Genomic DNA, 19713 nt, shown 5'->3' with positions numbered 1-19713 from the left:
ATAGAATAAGCTAGTTAAATATATGATATCTCAGTAGCCCGAGCAGAAGCAGTCTTCAACCACAAGCATGACCATGTGTTGTTGTACACTATTCCTATGCTACGGAATCAATTACCACCACAGCAGAATATAAATCTACGAAACAAACATTACAATAAGCATAGAACAATCGACCCACGCCTGTTTTGCTTCATTCTTGTGTTCATGTCAGCAACTTCTCTTCGTAGCGCTGGACCTACAAGAAAGAGAATATACCAAGAGGAGGAGTGTAAGAGAAGAGGAAGATTGTGTGTAGGTTTGTCAATAGACACAATTTTTGTCCTTGAGTAGGTGCAACTGCAGAGGAAATGAGGATAATGTTAGGTTCATCTAAGCGTACCCATTGGTTTCATTCTCTTGTAGTCTATCCTTGACGGATCTTGACACTTCCCAGCCTCATTTCTTGCAAGCTTGGCATTGCTCAGCACATCTCCGTTTACATGGTCTGCGCCATCAGCCATGCTCAAAAGGATAAGAACGCCAAAACAAGAAGAGCGAGGATGCTGGTGTCTTCTGCCACCCAGACAAGGCGGGCTATCTCATGCTTCATGCACGCGTGCTGCTGCTGTGGGGAGAGAGAAGAGTTCTTCGGAAACATTCATCAAAAGGAACAATGGGAACACTGAACTCAACCTGAATCCCCTTTCTTTTCGATCAAATAAATGCAAATTAATAGCATTAAATGACTGGGCGTCGAAGAACCGCAGGAAACCTCATCACCCGTTGCCACAACTCAAGAAATATGTTCAGTTCATTCTGCTTAATCCAAGAATATAACTATAACATATTATGTCATTGATTGTTGTCATTCTACTGAAAGCTTAAGCCACAAATGTCCCGAGATGAATTCATTTATACTCTTAATAGAATAGAGATGTATCTGAGTTCCTCTAATTTTGATGTAGCAGAGTAGATTGCACCCTTTGTAAGCTCTAATTCTTTCACGCGCGATTCTATCGGGCTTATTTGTCGTCGATATTGGGTTATGGATCTAAAGGTGGCCCAACCCACAACACTTAGTTTAACGGGTTGACGTTGCTGATTTATATCCGACCCGACCCGACCCGAAACGAAGCTGGGTCCATCCTCCTCTCGTCTTCCGCAAGACACCCGCGCGCGCCCAACACCGGCGTCCGGGCGTCCGCCTTGTCAAGGGACCACCGCCGGCGCGGATACATGACCATCCTGATAGGGTTGCGATCGGCGGCGACGGAAACGCCGCTTGATGGCGGATCAGCGACCTGCGGTAAGCCATAATTTTCTTGAGTTGAGGAACAATTCGAAGATCTTTATCGCGACTTCACAGGCCCTAAGGAAAAAAGAGGAGGCTGTTCTTCTTGCGGTGCAATTACGCAACAATTTTTTTGCTTTTATTTCTTGGTCGAGAGGGATCTATCAAACAATCAATTCATGGGTCCAATACTTGCCAAGTCCATGGTCTTTATTACCGGCCTTCTTCAGAAATTTGTTAAACAGCATCGCTCTCTGTGTCCCAATGGAGGGACGACCGCCACGCCGGCTGTTCCTGCGCCATGCGTTGGGGGGAGACCTGTTCCAAGGTTGTGCAGGTACGACGCCATAATGAGCAAGAAAAGGACGAGCGAAGAGGAGATAACGATGAGCTCCAACACGTTTGGGGTGAAACAAGCATCCAAGCCTAATCGAGGGTAGCATGATGGACCCTTCGCATGTGAATTTCTTGGATCTTGACTTTTCTTCGGTCCCAACAAGTCTACGCTTCGAATATTAGTGCTACCGACAGAGCTTGCCTGGGAGACTCCAGCGTTATCCGGAGAGGTGGACGCAATGTCGGCTCTCTTCATCTTCTTCGGCTTCTTCTGCTCTATTTTGGCTGCAAGAATTTTAGTTCACGCCCAGCAAGGTATGACAACAATGGTATTTGGAAGATTCCTGCGTAGTTCTGTTTTTGGAATGATGTACATTGTAACACGCCAGTTAGTTTCACATGATGTTCATGACTAAAACTAAGATTGACTTATAAATGTTCGATGAGTATATTAATGTTAACTTCAATCTAAACATTTTGATCAATGATTTGAACTCAATGAAATTAACAAATCGATTATCCCATCAGGCCGGATAGTGACATATAGTTTCCCATGGGAATTGTTGATTGTGGTGAAAGTGGTCCTCCAAATAGGTGAGTGAAATATTGGGTCTTCGTATCTTGTGCGTCTTCCATAACAATGGGAGAGTGAAGGTTTTAATCTTGAGCTCTGTACTTTGATTGATATCTTTATTCTTCTCTCATGATTTTGCTTCTCTCCTGTTCTGTCCCCAAAATTTAAGGGCCAAATCACAAAATCAACCATTAGGGATTGGTCTTTTGATAAAGAACAAGAAGGAGAATGTCTTCTTCCATTGACTGTATGACAATTATGACACAATGTAAAAAAGGAATCCCAGAACACATGAAGTCAATCAAAATATTGGTCATACTTTCCACTTGTTCATGGAAGTGAATGTTCAAGTTCCCATCAAGTTATCCAACTGCCTGATTAGGAAAGGCTATTATATAGTTTTCAGCTAATAACTAAGTAGATTTTACTAAATTATTTAATATATCACATTCCTGAAGAATTGTGTCCAAGTATACTTTTTTTTTTCTTGCCTTGGTGGCTATATTTCAAAATTCAAAGATGACTGTTGGCTTTCTCCCGTCGCTTGTCTTTTTCTTGTTCATAACTCGATTGACTAGTTGCTCAAAACCTCTAGAACCAGGAAGTATTCTGACTTTGAAGAGCCACAAACTGGTCTTATCATGCATGATATGTGGATGAGAAAATTCAATATAAGGAGAGCTTAATGACCCTTTGCTGACTTGCTTTCTTCAAACCAAATGCACTTCAAGAGACGAATAAGTCAGCACCGAAAAAATTGTATTGCCATCTGAGCTTTCATCTCAAACTCAAGAATTTGTGATATGGCAACAAAAATTCTCTTCTTTTTCTGGTGTATCTTTGCTGCAGCAATCTTAGTTCAAGGCCAGCCAGGTATCTTTTCAAAGTTTCTTTTAGTACAGACTGTCCTGCATCTTGGGGCATCTGTTTTTAGTATTAGTATCTTCAGTGGAAGTCCTTCACCTTTATGGAAAGCTCCATGAAAGAAATAATCTTGCCTTTTCAAGTTCTTTTTCTACAGTTAACCTTTTCCAACAGGGATCTAATGAAATCTTTTGATTGGTTTGGCCAATTGCTTCACTTGGATCCTCTAATCCTTTAGATATAAATTTCAACTAAGCTTTTAGATGAACTATTCAAAATAATACATGCTGTATTGTAACCTTTTCTGGTAAGTTATATTCTCTGAGTCTCTGTTATTAAAAGCAGATTTATGTAAATGTAGTTCCCCTTGTGTAAGGATAGAAACTGCAAGTACATTCTTTTCTGTTTTGTTTCACACAATATTGCAGCACCAATGTAATCATAAACCCCTGTTTGCAGGTTTCATAACCATTGATTGTGGCCTTGATGCAAATACTAGCTATAAAGATAATCTCACAGGAATAGAATATGTTTCTGATGCAGCATACATTGATACAGGAGAAAATCATAATATTTCTAGTGATTATCTACCCAATGCAGACGCAGTTCAGAACACGAACCTGAGAAGCTTTTCTGATAACACTCGAAACTGCTATACTCTGAAGCCCGTCCTCCAGGGGAACAAGTATATGATCAGAGCTGCATTCATGTATGGAAATTATGACGGCAAGAATCGGATACCACGGTTTAACATTTACATAGGGGCAAATCTTTGGGATACCTTTAAGTTTGAAACTGCATCTGCAGTTTATGGGGCAGAGACTATGATTGTTGCTTCAGCAGATTTTATATCAGTATGCCTTGTCGGCATTGGAGACGGGGCACCATTTATATCATCATTGGCTCTAAGGTTTCTGGGTGGACTTTACAGTGTTCTCAACACATCAAATTTCCTTTTCAACCCTGTACGGTATGACCTGGGGTCAGTCACTAATCGTTCAATCAGGTAAGTGGCAGCTCTTGAATGAATATGACAACCATTAAATTTCTCTGAATATGTTTAAATTCACATTATTTTTCTTGCTTTAGAAGAAATTATAGTCACAAGTTCCACACTTAAGTTTACACAAACAAGTTTATTGAAAGAAAAAATCGTAAATCTAGAGTTTGGTGTAAATTTGGTAAGATTGTATGATTTATATTTTGGAAAAATAATAGATTCATGAAATTCATAAAAATGAAATATAAAAATATACTATTAAAGTATTAAGTGTATTTAGGTATGTGTCAAATATACATGCTCATATATCACATTTATGTTGATAGTATTTATGTAACTAGATAATTGTGAATAATTTTAACTAAAAAATAGTTTACGAATTTATACAGCAACAACAACAATAACAACAAAGCCGTAAGTCCCAACTCTTTGGGATCGGTTACATGGATCTTTTGTCGTCATTAAGATCTGTAAAAGGCCATATATTTAGTAAAAGATTTTCATGGGTATAAGACCTAACTAATTCATATTAGGATTTTTTGTTATAAGACATAACTATAAAGGTTTTCATGGGTATATATTTAGATAGCTCGGGTCAAGCTTATCAGAGTTTATTAACATGTACATGACAACTGACCAGACTATGATCCATTAGGTATCCATTTGATCATTATGATCGCATGTGGACTCCTGACAACCGCTTACCTTCGAAGTCATCGCTTTTGTCGCGGAATACTTCCTCGAATATCAGTAGCTCGCAAGACGATGGCTTTCGAGTTCCAATAAGAGTCATGAGAACTTTTGTCACACCATCTAATGGCTCCAACATAAATATCCCTTGGGATATGACTCCTGACCCTACAATACAACAACACATTGTTCTGCACTTGGCAGAGATCCAGTTGCTTAGGAGCAACGAATCGCGGATATTTGACATCTTCTTGAATGAAAAATTGTGGTATGGAGCTTTCAGCCCTCGATACTTGCAGACAGATCATATATTCACCACAGAGCCTATAAATCAAAGATCCAACATGATTAGAATATCAAAGGCAGCCAATTCCACCCTTCCGCCAATTTTGAATGCGATAGAAGTCTACCAAGTGAAGAGCTTCTCAGAGTTGGCTACAGATAATGGAGATGGTAGGTCATCATTTATTTTCTCTTGATTGATTAATTTCTTATGTGCATGTTCAGTGAAATGTCTATCATATCATATAGATTGCAAGATTATCAAATCAATGCTGAATTTTTGTTCAAGAAAATATGTTGGCCACTTCTAGTTTGAACAACAGAGATCACATGCAGTTGGAGATGCAAAAACAATTCATTTAACTTGGATACTAATAATTGAAGATAATGTTAACAAAGGTGCTTGCATATATATCTTAAGATGTGAAACCCTTTTGTGACTTTTGACCTTCAAACTGTTCCTTTGTTGTCTACCTACGACATATAAACTATCAGTGAGCATGAATGAAAAAAAACCCTAAAAAAGGAAAAAAATAATGAGTATCCAGCAATCAAGCAATTATCAGTGCTAGAGGGCATTTTGAGTGTTTTTTTTTCCTTCTGTGTGGACACAACAAACTTTAGAGAGTTATTGGCATTGTATTCCATATTTGTGAAGAATGCATATGTAGAGAACCTTAATAAGGCCAAGGTAATCAAGTCCAAAATTTAGATATTGTGCAGTGCGCCTGTGATCTCCTGGGAGACTAGGCAGCTGTATTGACAAATTCCAGTATCTTGTGAGTAATCACTAGTCTCCAATCCATTTCTTCTTTGATTGCAATTCATGTGCATTATCTTTTTTCTTCTTATTCATGTTATATTTATGTCTCAGAGCCTGTAGCTACACATAGGTTTCACATCATTGGTGGTAAGAAAAGATTCAACTGGAACTTGCTTCTGTGTTTTGTCATACAATTTCACCCTTTTGAATGTGATAAAATAATTGCTAAAATTATTGGTTATTTTGTTTCAAGGTTCTTGACTGGTTGATAGGAAAGAAAAAGATAATGAGCATTTTGTAGGAAACAGTTTAAGAGAATATCACTGAAATAGTTGATGCAAGCTGTGAACATGTGAACTTACTTTTTGATCAGTTGATGGCATGCAGCCTGATATTTGAGTCAGAGTTATTTCACCTTTATGTTATTGTCCTAATAAACTGACATGGTTATTTGGATTAACTGGTTTGAATGTATAATGCAATACCAAGTGAAAGACAAACTTTAGGGAAAAGCCATGAGTTGGTTAGTGTTCATTTGGCACAAAGTGAACCGCATGCACACAGGCAGATATTATCTCTAGTATATATATGTTTCTACAATTGACCATCCACAGCAAAAAATCGATGGCATGGAAGAAAAGTGTTTGCTTGCTGAATATTTTGAAATCAAAATTTCTTTATATTTAGCCCGAATTTGGTTCAAAGAAACTGGAGTCGGATGGATCAGGAATGGAGTGTGGAACTGTAAGAAGAATAATTTGGTGGTAGAAGTTAGGCTGTTTTAGTTGTAGTATAAGTGTACTTGTTCATCCTTTCTAAAGTTTATTAATTTTTGTTTTTAATTTGAGAGTGTGTTTTTTAAGTTTCTATTTTTTTTTCCTTGTGGGATCAGTTGATGCAATCACGGATGTGAAGAAAACATACCACATAGAGAAAAATTGGATAGGGGATCCGTGTAGTACAAGAAATTACACTTGGGAAGGACTGGGTTGCAGTTACGATAGCTCCATGTCACGAAGAATTGTAAATCTGTATGTGGCATAGATAATAATCATCATATACATGAGAAAATCCATAGTATTACTATTACTTATATAATATTCTTATTGGTATATCTGCAGTAGCTTGGCTGATTATGGATTGTCTGGAAAAATTGCTGCTTCTTTTGCGAAGCTTGGAGCTTTGATATACTTGTAAGTATATGATAGTTGAAATGCAAATGTAGAACAATAATTATTTCTTCCCTTTGCGATACAGACTTGCAGTCTTGCAGCATAAGGTTGCTCATTTCATGTGCTCAGTTAGGTGTTCAGAGCCTTATCCACCTCAGCACTTATTTTGAGAACTGATGTAACTTAAAAACAGTTTAAAGAATTTCTGTTATGTTATATGTTTTGCTTGTGTTTTCTGACAATTATGCATACCTCGTAAAATGATACCACTTGAATGGTTAGATTAGGAGTTATTGGAGATCATGTAGCATGTGATATGCGAGTTACTACTTCGTGTACTGTTACACTTATTTCAATAATTCCTATGCATATATAAAAAATCATGTTCCTCTTTTAGAAAAAGAAAGGGATGCCATTTTCATCAAATCATCTTTATGCATGTTTAAGGAGCCAACTAAGCCTCCCTTCTCAATTTTCCTTAGTTCCACTCTCATTTCTCCTTTTGAGACTATATTATATTAGGAAAACGGCCTGGATACTTTGTTAATAGGAGGTATCTGACCCAGGCTTTATTGATTTCATTAAAATCTTTATCTGGTATGCCGCTGTCGGCCTTTCTTGTCCGGATTTTTCTTTCTGCTATGAGCATTTGATAGCATTTGCTGAGGTTTAAAAATGAAACTGGCGACATTAAGGAGATTTGCAGTTTCTCAAGAATTTCAAGTGGGGCACTATTGGTATCATAATAATTGATGTTAGGACTTCTTCATCTACTGCAAATATACCATTGTCTTCCATAAATTAGTAGATGCATTAGCAAGATTCCAAGACCTATTATGTTGAAGGTCTTCAATGCAGTTGTGGAAGTTCTATGCCATTTGGTTGGTGAATGACAACAGGGCAAACATCAAACAGGTGGGAGAGCTTCTGATGGACAGCTAAAGCCATCTATCATGGACACCTGGCATGGGACACTATTTGACTTGATGATTCACATTGATGAGTAGAACGTAGTGGATCAGGGTGTTTTACTTCATTTATGAAAGCTGTCAGCTATATTTCCTGGCGAGGAAATACAAATGGGGAGCTGCTGTGCCCTAGGATGGATGAATTTTCCACTGTGTTTGTAACTGAAGAATTTTTTTATTGAGAATGGTTGCTTAGCCTTATTTCCACATCGTGAAGCCTTTGTCTTTTTGAGGAATCTTTATGAGGAGATCATGTAGGCATTTTTTTTCAGCAGACTCGAGAAGTATACTTGGATCATCAATTAAGGGTACCTTTATATAAGAGGAATTTGCTCATCAGGCTTTAGCATCTTCAAAATGTCATAGAAAGATAATGTTGCCATAGGTTATTACCCAAATAATATTTAGTGGTTGGTTTTTGTTGTCATGATCTTGCAATTGACAATGTCTTGTCAAGCATCATCAGTAGGTTGCAAAATGGATCCTATAGATGTATTAGTTGAGGCAAATGAGCTTCATAGCATATTGAATTTTCCAAATTGAGAATGGTTGATCCTACAATTTGGCTCTCTCATGCAGAATAGTGTTTCGATTGTGTAGACTTATGATGATGTGAAGATAAAGCTTACTTCTTTCCACTTAAAGGTGTCTCAACGGTATAACTGTTATTTACATCAAATAGGTTGACTCACTATGCACATCTACAAGGAGGCAATCATGGAGCACCTCTGGTTGTGTCCCTCTTAAGGAACATCACTAACGGAGTCCAGAATTTTTAATTTCATATTGACATGCATAAAAGAATCATTAAAGTTCTTTTAGCCACATGTGAGGTGGTTTAAGTTGCTATTAAGTGTAATAATTAGAATTGAATTCACATTCTCATGATTATCTGAACATCTCCATGCAGAACTGGCACACAAGCTTGAAGCAACAATTTCAGAATTTAGGACACTTACTTATTCCTTGGACAAAGAAATAAATGGCCTGGGAACCAGATTTATGCCTCATAACTTAATAAAGAAACCTTATTCATTTCGTCTCTTTGGACTGCCTGACTGGAAGAGTACAAGATTTTATGCTTATCATTTGACCACATTAAGTAATGGTTCTAGGTTATGCACAGACTAATTCATGAATTTAAACCACCCCATATATTCCTCTCTGATGAAATGGAGGTCTTTCTTTTGGCTTTCACATAACTAAAATTAAGAATAATTCTTGGGCATGATGATTCATCACTCTGGCACATCTCAATGCATTTTTGAACTTCTTTCCTGATGTTGTTTGTCGAAGTATGAAAATCCATGAGACACCAAAAAAAAGCTATTAGTGTTGACAAATATCAATATGATTGAACTTTCACTGCAGGAACTTAGCAAATAATAATCTGTCAGGAGAAATACCTGAAGCACTTGGAGAATTACATTTTCTACAAGAACTGTAAGTGCCAAAATTGGCTTTGAAGTCTTAGCAATTGGATAATCAAATTATCTGATGGCGCAACACTGTTTTTCTTTTGCAAGAGACTTGTCGAACAACCAACTGAAAGGGCCGGTTCCTACTCTTCTTCAAATAAGATCAGAAAACCAGTCTCTTATATTAAGGTTTGTTATCTTTTCTAGAACCATCGACTTCTTGTACTCTTCTTAAATCACAGTATATTTCTCTTTATTCATGTTTGATATTGTGCTAAGGTTGACAATTTATTTTTCCAAAATTTATTATTATTAAAATCTGGGATTTGTCATTGTGCTAGAATTGGGGGCAATTCTGGTCTTTGTTATGGAAGCAATTCATGTCAGAGTCAACGGAAGTTATCAGTCACCATCATCATTGTTATAGTGGTAATTGCAGCAGCATTCCTGCTGATGGTGGCAGCATGTATGTGGAAAATTAGGCGGAAGCAAGCAGGTAGATAACAAGTAAATATAGGTAGGTCATCCAACAATGACATGGTGCCAATTCACATGCATAACAGAGATGATCATTGAGAACTTTCTTATTCTAGCACAGCTCTAGCACAGTCAGATATAACTTGCACTTTCAAATCCAAGCCCTTGAGAACTTTCTTATTCATTGGTTTGGGAGATTGTTATAACAGAGATGATCATTGGCTCAAGTTTCTAATGCTTTTCCAATTTGTCACATGTTCTCTGTCTCATCATTGTTTTTCTACTAAGGCAACAATTTCTTTTCGACATGGTGCTTTTCCCATACCAATTTTCCACTTAATGATCTCAGCCTTTGAAATACTAACAAGACTTGTTGCTATAAATATGAATAATCAAGTTTAGTTGTTGCATTTTTCAATTTAACTTAGTTGATATGGCATCAGGTTCTTTGAAGCCACAGAAGGAAGGTCACTCCAGAGGACATCTAAAAGATAAAAATGAGCTATTTGAATTAAAAAGTAGACAATTCACATTTGAAGATCTTGTGGTTATTACCAAAAGCTTTCAGCATGCCATTGGTAAAGGAGGATTTGGGATAGTTTACCTTGGTGAATTACAAGATGGAACTCAAGTTGCTGTCAAGGTGAATTCTCAATCATCATCGCAGGGGATAAACGAGTTTCAAGCTGAGGTAGTTTTTTTTCCTTTGAAGATTTAAATATTAAACACTAATAGTCTATGCAATACACGCAATCCTATTATGGTTAGTTGCTAATTGGTTTTCTGTAATCCTATACAAGAATTTAATTAACTGTGGTTTTCAGGGAGAACTCTTGACAAGGATACATCATAAGAATCTTGTGTCTTTGGTTGGATATTGTGAAGATGGCAACTATCTAGCGCTTGTCTACGAGTATATGGCCCAAGGAAGTCTTGAGGATCATCTTCGAGGTAACTTGAAGTATCAATCTACATTTTCCTTTGGCAACCAGATTCAACTTATAAAGCTTGACTATTCAATTATTCAGTCAGCTGCTATATGAGGCACTGAGAACAATCTTTTAATCTGGGAAGATTGTGTTGGCGTCATTTTTTCTTTTTGAGAGAAATGGATTTAAGCCCAAATTCATCTTATATGAATATGTAAAGAAAAAAATGAAAAGCAAACTGAAAGGGACTAATTACCACAACTCAACCTGTAGATATAGTGAAAGACCATCACTAGCATCGGAAGAAAATTTTGATTGTTTTTCTCTTTTTGAGATAATGAATTTCGTCCAAATTCGTTTGATCTGAATATGTAAAATGACAAGAAATATCCAAAATAAGGGGACTAAACACCCCAACTCAACCTAGCAGACACCAGAAAAGGTTAGAAGGAAAGATAAACAGAGAAAAGACATGAAACAATAACATAGTAGTATTTACCAGCACACAATTTTTCTCCAAACTAAATTAGCAGCATTAAACTTTCTGAATGGGATCGGTTCCTTCTAGGAGTATATTAAAATTATTCTGAAAATGAGACAGAGAATCCAATTGAGTTTGCTACTTTAAAAGACATTTGTTTTTGTATGTCACTTCTTTAAGTTAAGGAGATCAACTGACTGGCCGAGAAGACACTGTGTAGCACATAGCCTCCTGAGATGAACGGAAGAGACACCTAAGAGGAGGAAGTTTCTACAAGACACGACGACTATGGGAACTCTGAAGTGCGCCCCTGTGGGTCCACTCTTATGCTTAAGCAAGGTAAATTAGGAAAAGAGGTTAACAATATAAAGAAAGGGTGTAGATGCAAATGGGGTTGTCAGCATTCTTTCATCAGAGTGAAAGATCGTCCATTTATAGGAGGGGTTCTCTGCTTGAACAGATAAAAACTGACTCCTGGTTGTCACTGGGGGAGAGTGTTGTTCTAGCCGCAGGTCTATATACACTTATGGGCCAAGGTGTATTGAATGGATGAGGGATTGTGGGCAGGACATGAACTCCTTCCATCAGCAAGAGTAACATGGTCTTATCTTGTTTACACATAGCAGTTTGTCAAGAGTAATGTCCACTGACTATTAGATAGCAACACAGATCAAGGCTGAGGAATCATGGTGGGCCCAACATAAAGGCTCACTCGCTGTGGGCATCGAGTGTCTTGTCTGTTAACTGGGTTACAAATTGACATACCGATCCCATGTGATACAGCTTTCAGATATCAATGTAGATTGACCATCACTGTTGTTGCTTCTTATTTTTTGTGGTCACATTGTTACTGCAAACATTCTTTTTGCATATATATCTGGGGATAATATTAACATAAGATTCCTTCGACTTTATATTTTTTGTGGTCATATTCCTTGCTTGTAAGCAAATGAAGCACATTATATTTTAAGGAAATTCCTTCGACTTAATTTGTTGTTCCATGATCATTTCTAGGAATTTATAATTTTGTCTCTGCCTTCTCCTAATGCACAAGATTAAACCAAAGTAGGGTCAAGTTTTCTCCTCATTGACCACAGTTTTGGAATACTTGGAGTTTTGGGAATTGATCAATGCCTTCATGCTTATTCTATGAAGTAGCTAATATCTTTTTTCACAAATCTAAGTCTCTGCAAATAGTATTTCCTTGGTAATATATCTTTGTAGGTAAAAGTAGTACCACCAGAATCTTAAACTGGATTCAGAGACTCCAAATTGCAATTGAGGCTGCCCAAGGTTTGTATGAGATGCACTCACTTCGATTTACATTCACAAATCCTCTCATCTTGTTCTCAGATTGGGAGTTTCTTTTACAGGCCTGGAATATCTTCATAGTGGATGCAAGCCGCCTATAATCCACAGGGATGTGAAGCCTTCCAACATCCTTCTCAACCACAAAGGAGAGGCCAAAATATCCGACTTTGGGGTGTCCAGGATTTTCCAAGGTGACCAAACTCATGTATCAACTGCTGTGGTTGGCACCATGGGATATCTTGATCCAGAGTATGATCTTATTTCACTTGCCAAGTCTGAGCAGCATGAATTATGTACACTGGATTTCAGGAATTATGTAGTAGTGGTGGGATGAAGCACTAGGCGTTCCATCTTTTTTACATTTTCCTTCATTAAGGTCGGTGATGGATTCTGAAAGCCAAACCATTCAAGTGGATGAGTCCATCAACTTCCTTAGTGATTGCATTCTTTAAACATATTAAGCAGTTCAAAAGAAAGCCTATGCTGATGCAATTTTTTGTTTTTGCAGTTACTTTTTCAGTTGCAAGCTGACCGAGAAAAGTGATGTATATAGTTTTGGGGTGGTTCTCTTGGAGTTGATCACAGGTCTTCCTGCTATATTGAGAAATCCAGATAGGGGGCAACTCGTTCACTGGATACTTGCATCGGGAGACATCAACGCTGTGATAGATGACAGAATGCAAGGTGAATATGATGCTAACTCAGTTTCAATGGCTGCAGAAATAGCAATGAAGTGTACGCTGCCTACCTCCATTGAGAGGCCAACCATGAGTGAAGTGGTGATGCAGTTGAAGGAATGCCTGGCACTGGAGCTTTTTTCTGGCACCACCCAGATCCATGACACATCCGAAATTCGCACAAACTGTGATGATTCGGTCGAGTTATCTTCCTCAACGACGACTACGAACCGTCGTCAAAATGATGACTCAGAATTGTCTTCTGCAGGAATCACCACCAGCTATTATCAAAATGAGTCTGCTGTGTCCCAAACCGCAGCTTTGCTTCACCAGGGATGCGATTTCAGTAAGTATTGATGACACAGTTATCTACAGATCCAGTGACTCTTTTGAATCGCATGGTGCAAAAAGAAGCCTTTTCTCATCAGTTGACTTGTGATTGTGTTGACACTTGTTCATCAACCTACTTAAATTCAAAGATGCCAATTGTTTGTTGAATGAAACCAACGAAGAAAAATCATGTTTTTTCTGATGCTCTGCTTGTCTTCTGCTGTTCTAATAATTTCGTGCGTTGGATGTTCTGATGTAAATAGAGATCTACATTGTCTCCATGATTGCTTCTATCAATTAAATCGTTTGACTAAACTATCAATCTACGCACCGTAATCTGATCAATGCTAAAGATCGAGATCGCTGTTCATATTCGTCTAAAAGTGGATCTGGTCGGATCGCTTCACCTTCTTCATGCAACAACAAAAAGTTGGAATTGAAGCTTGCATGCCACCAACTACTACAGTAATCTTCGATCCAATCTCAGATACTTCAAGCAGGCACGAATCTGAAGATTTATATCTGGCGATCCATCTGCCTCTGATATTTTCTGTCACGCTTATTGACGTGGTATCGTGATTGCGAACTCGCCTCTCACATCGCCATCCCCCCTTCCCCCCCAGCCGCCCAGCAACTCGGTCTCCGTTCTTGACACGGCGCCACGTCATGAGGGGCCGAATCCAACCACATCGCCCAAATATAGGCGTCGTCGTCGATAAGCTCGGCACGCATCGCTGACTCACGGACACGCAGCCTCGATCGTTTACGAACGCAACAAATCTTTGTCTTCGATCGGTTTGTTCTCTGCACCATCACCGCAATGGCACAGCTTTCTCCTCCCTCCCTATAAAAACCCTCTTCTCGTTCACCCAGATGGCAACGCGTTGTCTCTTGCGTGTGTTGAGTTCTTGGAGAAGATGACCATCCTCGTCGAGCAGCCCAAAACAGGTAACTTTTCTTTTTCTTTTCGTTTTGGCTGATGGATTGGCTATTTGTGTCTTCTTTTCGAAATGCATTGTGTGTTATTGTTCGACTCTGTTGTTGATTGGGTGGTGTTCCTTTTGGTGCAGGAGTGGCCGATGAAGCTAAGGGTAACGGTGGATTTGTGGTGCCTGATACCAACTCATTTGGCAATACATTCAGGTACAGGCTCTTACCGACAGACTCTTGTCTCTTTGGATCATAATGGCTCACTTGGCTCTCTATGAATTAGGATGCGTTTGTTTCTGGTTACTGATAAGATTTGCTGATATCTAGAATGCCTTTTCAGAGGAAAACGTAGCATCGCATAGAATTCTGGTTATCGAAATGCGTATCATTTGCAGGGATTTATATCACTGGATTCTGATTAGTGTCGGCTGTGTTGATTTGCAGAGATTACAATGCAGAGTCTGAGAGGCAGAAGACGGTGGAAGAGTTCTATCGGATGAATCATATTCATCAAACCTATGATTTCGTATGTTGTGGCACTGATCTTTGGTTATGACACAATTGCCCTGATTATTTGCTCTTGGTACTGATGGAAGTTGCGTATTGATGCTTAGGTCAAGGGAATGAGAGAGAAGTATGGCAAGTTGGATAGGGTGGAGATGAGCATTTGGGAGTGCATTGAATTGCTCAATGGGTTTGTTGACGAGAGTGATCCTGATCTTGATGAACCTCAGATCGAGCACTTGTTACAGACTGCTGAAGCAATTAGGAAGGACTATCCTAATGAGGATTGGCTTCACTTGACAGGCTTAATTCATGGTTAGCGAAACTCATGTGCTAATAATCCTTCATTGATGTGAATTATTTGACCAATTACAGTTCTGTGGTTTTGGTATAATTTCTCTTGTTCAACTGTTGAATTTATCCTACATGCTCCTAATTTTTACCTGTTCACAATTTCTTTCTACTTCTTGTGGTTTCAAAAACAATTGCTTGCCACTTCTCTACTCGATTCAATCGATGAGTATAACCTTCAATATTTTGTTAAATTACTTCTGTGCAACTCTATGATAAGATGGTGTTCTTGAATAAGAGTAGGATCTGAGGAAATGTCTTTCTTTTTGGGAATCAGATCTTGGGAAGGTGCTTCTCCATCGCAGCTTTGGCGAACTTCCGCAATGGGCCGTTGTTGGTATGCATCATAAATCTTATTCTTTTGTTTTTACCAAGAAGAAACCTTTTGCTACTCGAATTACTCACAATGACGATATCATCGATAATGAAACAACTTTCAGGTGACACATTCCCTGTTGGCTGTGCTTTCGATGAATGCAATGTTCATCATAAGGTTTCGAACTACGCTATGAATTGTTAGGAAAAAGTCATCCCACTCTTTTGTTCTAAAATTTGTCTTGATTGCAACAGCATTTCAAGGAAAACCCTGATGGCCACAATCCTAAATTCAATACCAAGTTTGGAGTTTATTCAGAGGGATGTGGACTTAACAATGTATTGATGTCATGGGGGCATGATGATTATATGTACTTGGTCTGTTCTCGAGCAATGCCTTCCATTTTCTTTTTATTTAACTTAGTATGATATGAAATTATTCGGTTTGTCAATCGCAGGTGGCTAAGGAGAACAAAAGCACTTTGCCCTCGGCTGGTCTTTTTATAATCCGTTACCATTCGTTTTACCGTAAGTCTAAGAGCTTTTAGCCGAAGATCTCATGACCTGAATCTTGAGCTCACTTTGTTATGCTGAATTCCAAACTATTGCGTTACGCCTCAGCTCTGCACAAGCATGGTGCCTATCAATACCTCATGAATGAGGAGGACAAAGAGAATCTCAAGTGGCTTCATATATTCAAGTAAGACTTGTCATTCTCCATCGATCATTCCTTTCAGTGCTCATTCATCCTGAATGCTAATATTGTGGTCCAATCTGTTGCAGCAAATATGACCTTTACAGCAAGAGCAAAGTCAGAATAGATGTTGACAAAGTGAAGCCATACTACATGTCACTCATCGAAAAGGTTTGCATCTCCATATGTCTTCTTAAACCTCACCATTTACTTCTCTTGTCTGGAAGAGAGAAGGAAGGTGGAGAATCATCATCATCATCATCATCATCATACTAAAACCATGCAATCTCTGTTGCAGTACTTCCCTGCTAAGCTGAAATGGTGATGTTTGTGGATTGCAATCCGTTCTTGTGGCCTTCTCTTCATCGAACAGTGAACTTGTGATGCAATTCTTTTGGAGCAAATGGACATGAAAAGCTTTTCAATTGTTCTTGTGATTCATGTTCAAGCTGTCAGCTTTGATTTGTTTAGGCTATCAGCCATTGGTGTAATGCATGAATACTAGTCTATTAAATATGTTAAATTCACTTCCAGCTGTTCTCAGTCAGTTTCGATGGATCTGTAAACATCCAACCCTTGTAAACCTGCAATGAGATGGATTGCAAATAGCCTCAGGTCATCCTAAACACAAGTAGGTAACACCTTCCATTTACCAGAAAAGCACTGTTCTTCCTTGGGACAGTAATTACAAATATTGAATCAAGGCAACATGAAGCACTGTTCTTCCTCTCGATTCTATTTTCATAAAAGTTTTAACATATAGATCTTCCATCTACAAACTCTCTTGAAAGAAGATAATATTCAAGAATAATCTTTTATTCTTGTTTGATAGACTTTAATCTTTATATAGATAATATTGTGGTCTTCCATCAAGACAGAATTTGATATTTTTTTTTTTTACTTCCTTTTTAAGAGAAATTAAATTGGTTCGACATCACCACCCCAAATCGAGTTGGGTGAGGATTGTTTTCAAGGCCGGACCCAAGTCAACCTCGACCCTAACTGGGTCTGACTTGGTTTGGCTATAATACCAAGTCAGAGGTCTTGGGGTCAAACCCTGGTTCTTGGAGTTGTATACCTGACTCAACCTTCAAAGATTGAATGGCTCCATGGACGAGGTCAACGAAGACTGACCAATAATAATAATAATAATAATAATAATAATAATAATAATAATAATAATAATAATAATAATAATAATACCAACTCAATTCCTTAATCTCATGCTCCATCCAATGGTGGATGATTTCTTATTCCAATTTATTACCACATATGAGATTAAGTAGCAATGGATGAACAAGTAGGTCAATGGACCAAATTTAGGTTGATTGAATCACCTTAAAAGTCCTTTTTTTTTTATTTGTATTTGAGTATTTCAATCCACCTAATCAGAGTTTCAAATTCTTGAATCTGAACAATTCAATGTTGTTGGTAATTTCTAATCACTTATTTTATGATTTAAGAGTCACATGAACAAGTAAATATATATGACTCTGCCAAAGTAAAAGTAGGAAGTCAAAGTCCAACACAGTGGCATTGACAGTTTCAGCATCTTCCTCCGTTTTACTGATTCAAACAGTCTCAGCTGGTCAACGATGCAACCTCTGCCAAACTATATATATAGGTCTCATACATGCCTCTCTTTCCATCTCATACCTCGTTCAGAAGCCGCAGCTGTTCTGCAAGAAATCAACAAAGCCAACAGAAGAGAAGAGAAGAGAAAAGCTTGTGCACGCTACACATCTTAGAGGTCACTCATGGCCACTCTACAAGCCCACAACCTCTTCTTCTCATCGTCTTCCTCCTCTTCCTCCATCTCGAGTCACCGAAAACTTCGCGCCGGTCTCCATGTTCCTTCTGCCGATCTGAGAACAAAGGGCGTATCTCTTCCCAAGATCCCGCAAATGATCAGCCTGCAGAGAGAAGAGCTGAGCTTGAGAGAAGATAACGCAGCCACCGGCTGCACTCAGCCTCAGCCGATGGCACCTTCTAACGATGAGCACTTGGTCTCCAAGGTTTATGCCATACTCGATGCCATCTCCGATAGAGCCGAGATGCATGCCATCATCGGAGCTCAGAGGAACGACTGGAACCACCTCTTGACCGGCTCCATCAACGCCATCACTCTCACGTCCTCGCTGATGGCTGGCATCTCGTCCATCCCGGCCGGTGAGGCAGCGGCGCCACACTTCCTCGCCTTCAAGCTATCCTCCGTGATCTTGTTCGCCGCTGCGACGGGGATGATGCTGATCACAAGCAAGATCCAACCCTCTCAGCTAGCAGAGGAGCAGAGGAACGCGACGCGCTTGTGGAAGCAGCTCGGGAGATCGATCGAGACGACTCTCGCCCTCCGACCTCCGACCGAGTTAGACATCGAGGAGGCAATGCAGAAGGTTATCGCACTCGACAAGGCTTACCCGCTTCCTTTGCTTCCGGGGATGCTCGAGAAGTTCCCCGAGAACGTGGAGCCAACTCAATGGTGGCCTAAACAGCAATCAAGACAGCAGCAAGCAGTAAATGGCATGACAAGGAACGGTTGGAGCCAAGAACTGGAAGAGGAGATGAGGGGAATCCTTAGAGTACTGAGAATGAAAGATGAGGAGCAGTACGTTAGATTGGGGAAGCTGGTGTTGAACATCAACAAGAGTTTAGCCACCGCAGGGCCTCTGCTCGCCGGCCTAGCTTCGATAGGCTCGGGTCTGATCGGCTCGCCGGCTCTCGGGCCGGCGCCAGCACTTGTTGGTGTCGTCGGAGGCGTGCTTGCGGCTGCAGTGAACACGTTGGAGCACGGCGGACAGGTCGGGATGGTGTTCGAGCTGTTCCGCAACTGCGCCGGGTTCTACCGGCGTCTGCAAGAGGAGATCGAATGCAACATTGGGGAGAAGGATGAGCAGAGGAGGGAGAACGGGGAGTTGTTTGAGATGAAGATGGCCTTGCAACTTGGAAGAAGCCTTTCCGAGCTCAAACGCCTCGCATCATATGCTTCTCCTTCATGTAAAGACGAAGAGATCGAGGAGTTCGCAGGGAAGCTGTTTTGATTGCGCTTACTGTAGCTGTCGCTGTCCATTCATATGAATCAGTGTATAGAAGTACTAACCATTCTTTCATTGATTATTATCAAAGACATAAAGAAGAGACTATTGTCATCAGATCCTAAATTATTATCAGTTTGGTTCAGTTCTTGTTCTTAGCTTTCTTTATGCAAGAAGAGAGAAGAAAGGTGGAGACTCATCATCTTACTAATCCATGCAATGTCTGTTGCAGTACTTCCCTGCTAAGCTAAAGTTGCCTTGTTTGTCAGGTCAATCAATTTTATTTCATCAAAATATTCAAACTAAGATCATACTAATCAGAATGTTATAATCTTCCTCGCTCAA

At 39.3% G+C, this 19713-nt stretch overlaps 3 protein-coding genes across 12 annotated transcripts; all 3 read left to right on the top strand.

Annotated features, from left to right (window-relative positions):
* Positions 1-1122: 1122 nt before the first annotated feature.
* LOC103969950 (probable LRR receptor-like serine/threonine-protein kinase At1g05700) lies at positions 1123-13744 on the top strand. 9 transcript variants are annotated; one of them, XM_065088334.1, is made up of 14 exons: positions 1128-1285; positions 1501-1921; positions 3504-4050; positions 4700-5187; positions 6672-6810; positions 6901-6972; positions 9291-9362; positions 9446-9526; positions 9679-9833; positions 10258-10505; positions 10639-10765; positions 12449-12517; positions 12598-12784; positions 13044-13744. In XM_065088334.1, exons 2-14 carry the CDS (start codon positions 1846-1848, stop codon positions 13567-13569), a joined length of 2787 nt encoding a protein of 928 aa, XP_064944406.1. In that variant the 5' UTR covers positions 1128-1285; positions 1501-1845; the 3' UTR covers positions 13570-13744. The 9 variants fall into 9 exon arrangements, with proteins under 9 accessions (XP_064944407.1, XP_064944412.1, XP_064944410.1 ...); XM_065088333.1 differs by having other exon boundaries at positions 1346-1921; XM_065088335.1 differs by having other exon boundaries at positions 1123-1921; positions 10258-10457.
* A 445-nt stretch (positions 13745-14189) lies between these two features.
* Positions 14190-16869, top strand: LOC103969394 (probable inositol oxygenase). 2 transcript variants are annotated; one of them, XM_065088343.1, is made up of 12 exons: positions 14190-14337; positions 14416-14490; positions 14613-14685; positions 14917-14998; positions 15087-15291; positions 15605-15664; positions 15768-15820; positions 15898-16020; positions 16101-16170; positions 16264-16342; positions 16426-16507; positions 16635-16869. In XM_065088343.1, the coding sequence occupies exons 2-12, from the start codon at positions 14460-14462 to the stop codon at positions 16659-16661; spliced, it is 885 nt and encodes a 294-aa protein (XP_064944415.1). In that variant the 5' UTR covers positions 14190-14337; positions 14416-14459; the 3' UTR covers positions 16662-16869. The 2 variants fall into 2 exon arrangements, with proteins under 2 accessions (XP_064944415.1, XP_009381183.2); XM_009382908.3 differs by lacking the exon at positions 14190-14337 and having other exon boundaries at positions 14344-14490.
* A 1224-nt stretch (positions 16870-18093) lies between these two features.
* Positions 18094-19374, top strand: LOC135594843 (probable F-box protein At4g22030). Its single transcript, XM_065085348.1, has one exon. It carries the CDS (start codon positions 18094-18096, stop codon positions 19372-19374), a length of 1281 nt encoding a protein of 426 aa, XP_064941420.1.
* The last annotated feature ends 339 nt before the right edge of the window (positions 19375-19713 follow it).

The sequence above is a fragment of the Musa acuminata genome, chromosome BXJ1-10 (genome assembly GCF_036884655.1).
Source record: "Musa acuminata AAA Group cultivar baxijiao chromosome BXJ1-10, Cavendish_Baxijiao_AAA, whole genome shotgun sequence".
Taxonomy (NCBI): Eukaryota; Viridiplantae; Streptophyta; class Magnoliopsida; order Zingiberales; family Musaceae; genus Musa; species Musa acuminata.
The sequence above is the reverse complement of the archived record's forward strand: the minus strand, read 5'-3'. Positions and strand labels throughout refer to the sequence as shown.

Bases quoted from the DNA above. Each gene is read 5' to 3' on its own strand.
- LOC103969950 (XM_065088334.1), top strand. From the start codon at position 1,846: ATGTCGGCTCTCTTCATCTTCTTCGGCTTCTTCTGCTCTATTTTGGCT. The intron at 4,051-4,699 runs GTAAGTGGCAGC...ATGATCCATTAG, and splicing joins GTCACTAATCGTTCAATCAG to GTATCCATTTGATCATTATG. The intron at 5,188-6,671 runs GTAGGTCATCAT...TTGTGGGATCAG, and splicing joins GGCTACAGATAATGGAGATG to TTGATGCAATCACGGATGTG.
- LOC103969394 (XM_065088343.1), top strand. From the start codon at position 14,460: ATGACCATCCTCGTCGAGCAGCCCAAAACAG. The intron at 14,686-14,916 runs GTACAGGCTCTT...GTTGATTTGCAG, and splicing joins TCATTTGGCAATACATTCAG to AGATTACAATGCAGAGTCTG. The intron at 16,343-16,425 runs GTAAGACTTGTC...AATCTGTTGCAG, and splicing joins AAGTGGCTTCATATATTCAA to CAAATATGACCTTTACAGCA.
- LOC135594843 (XM_065085348.1), top strand. From the start codon at position 18,094: ATGGCCACTCTACAAGCCCACAACCTCTTCTTCTCATCGTCTTCCTCC.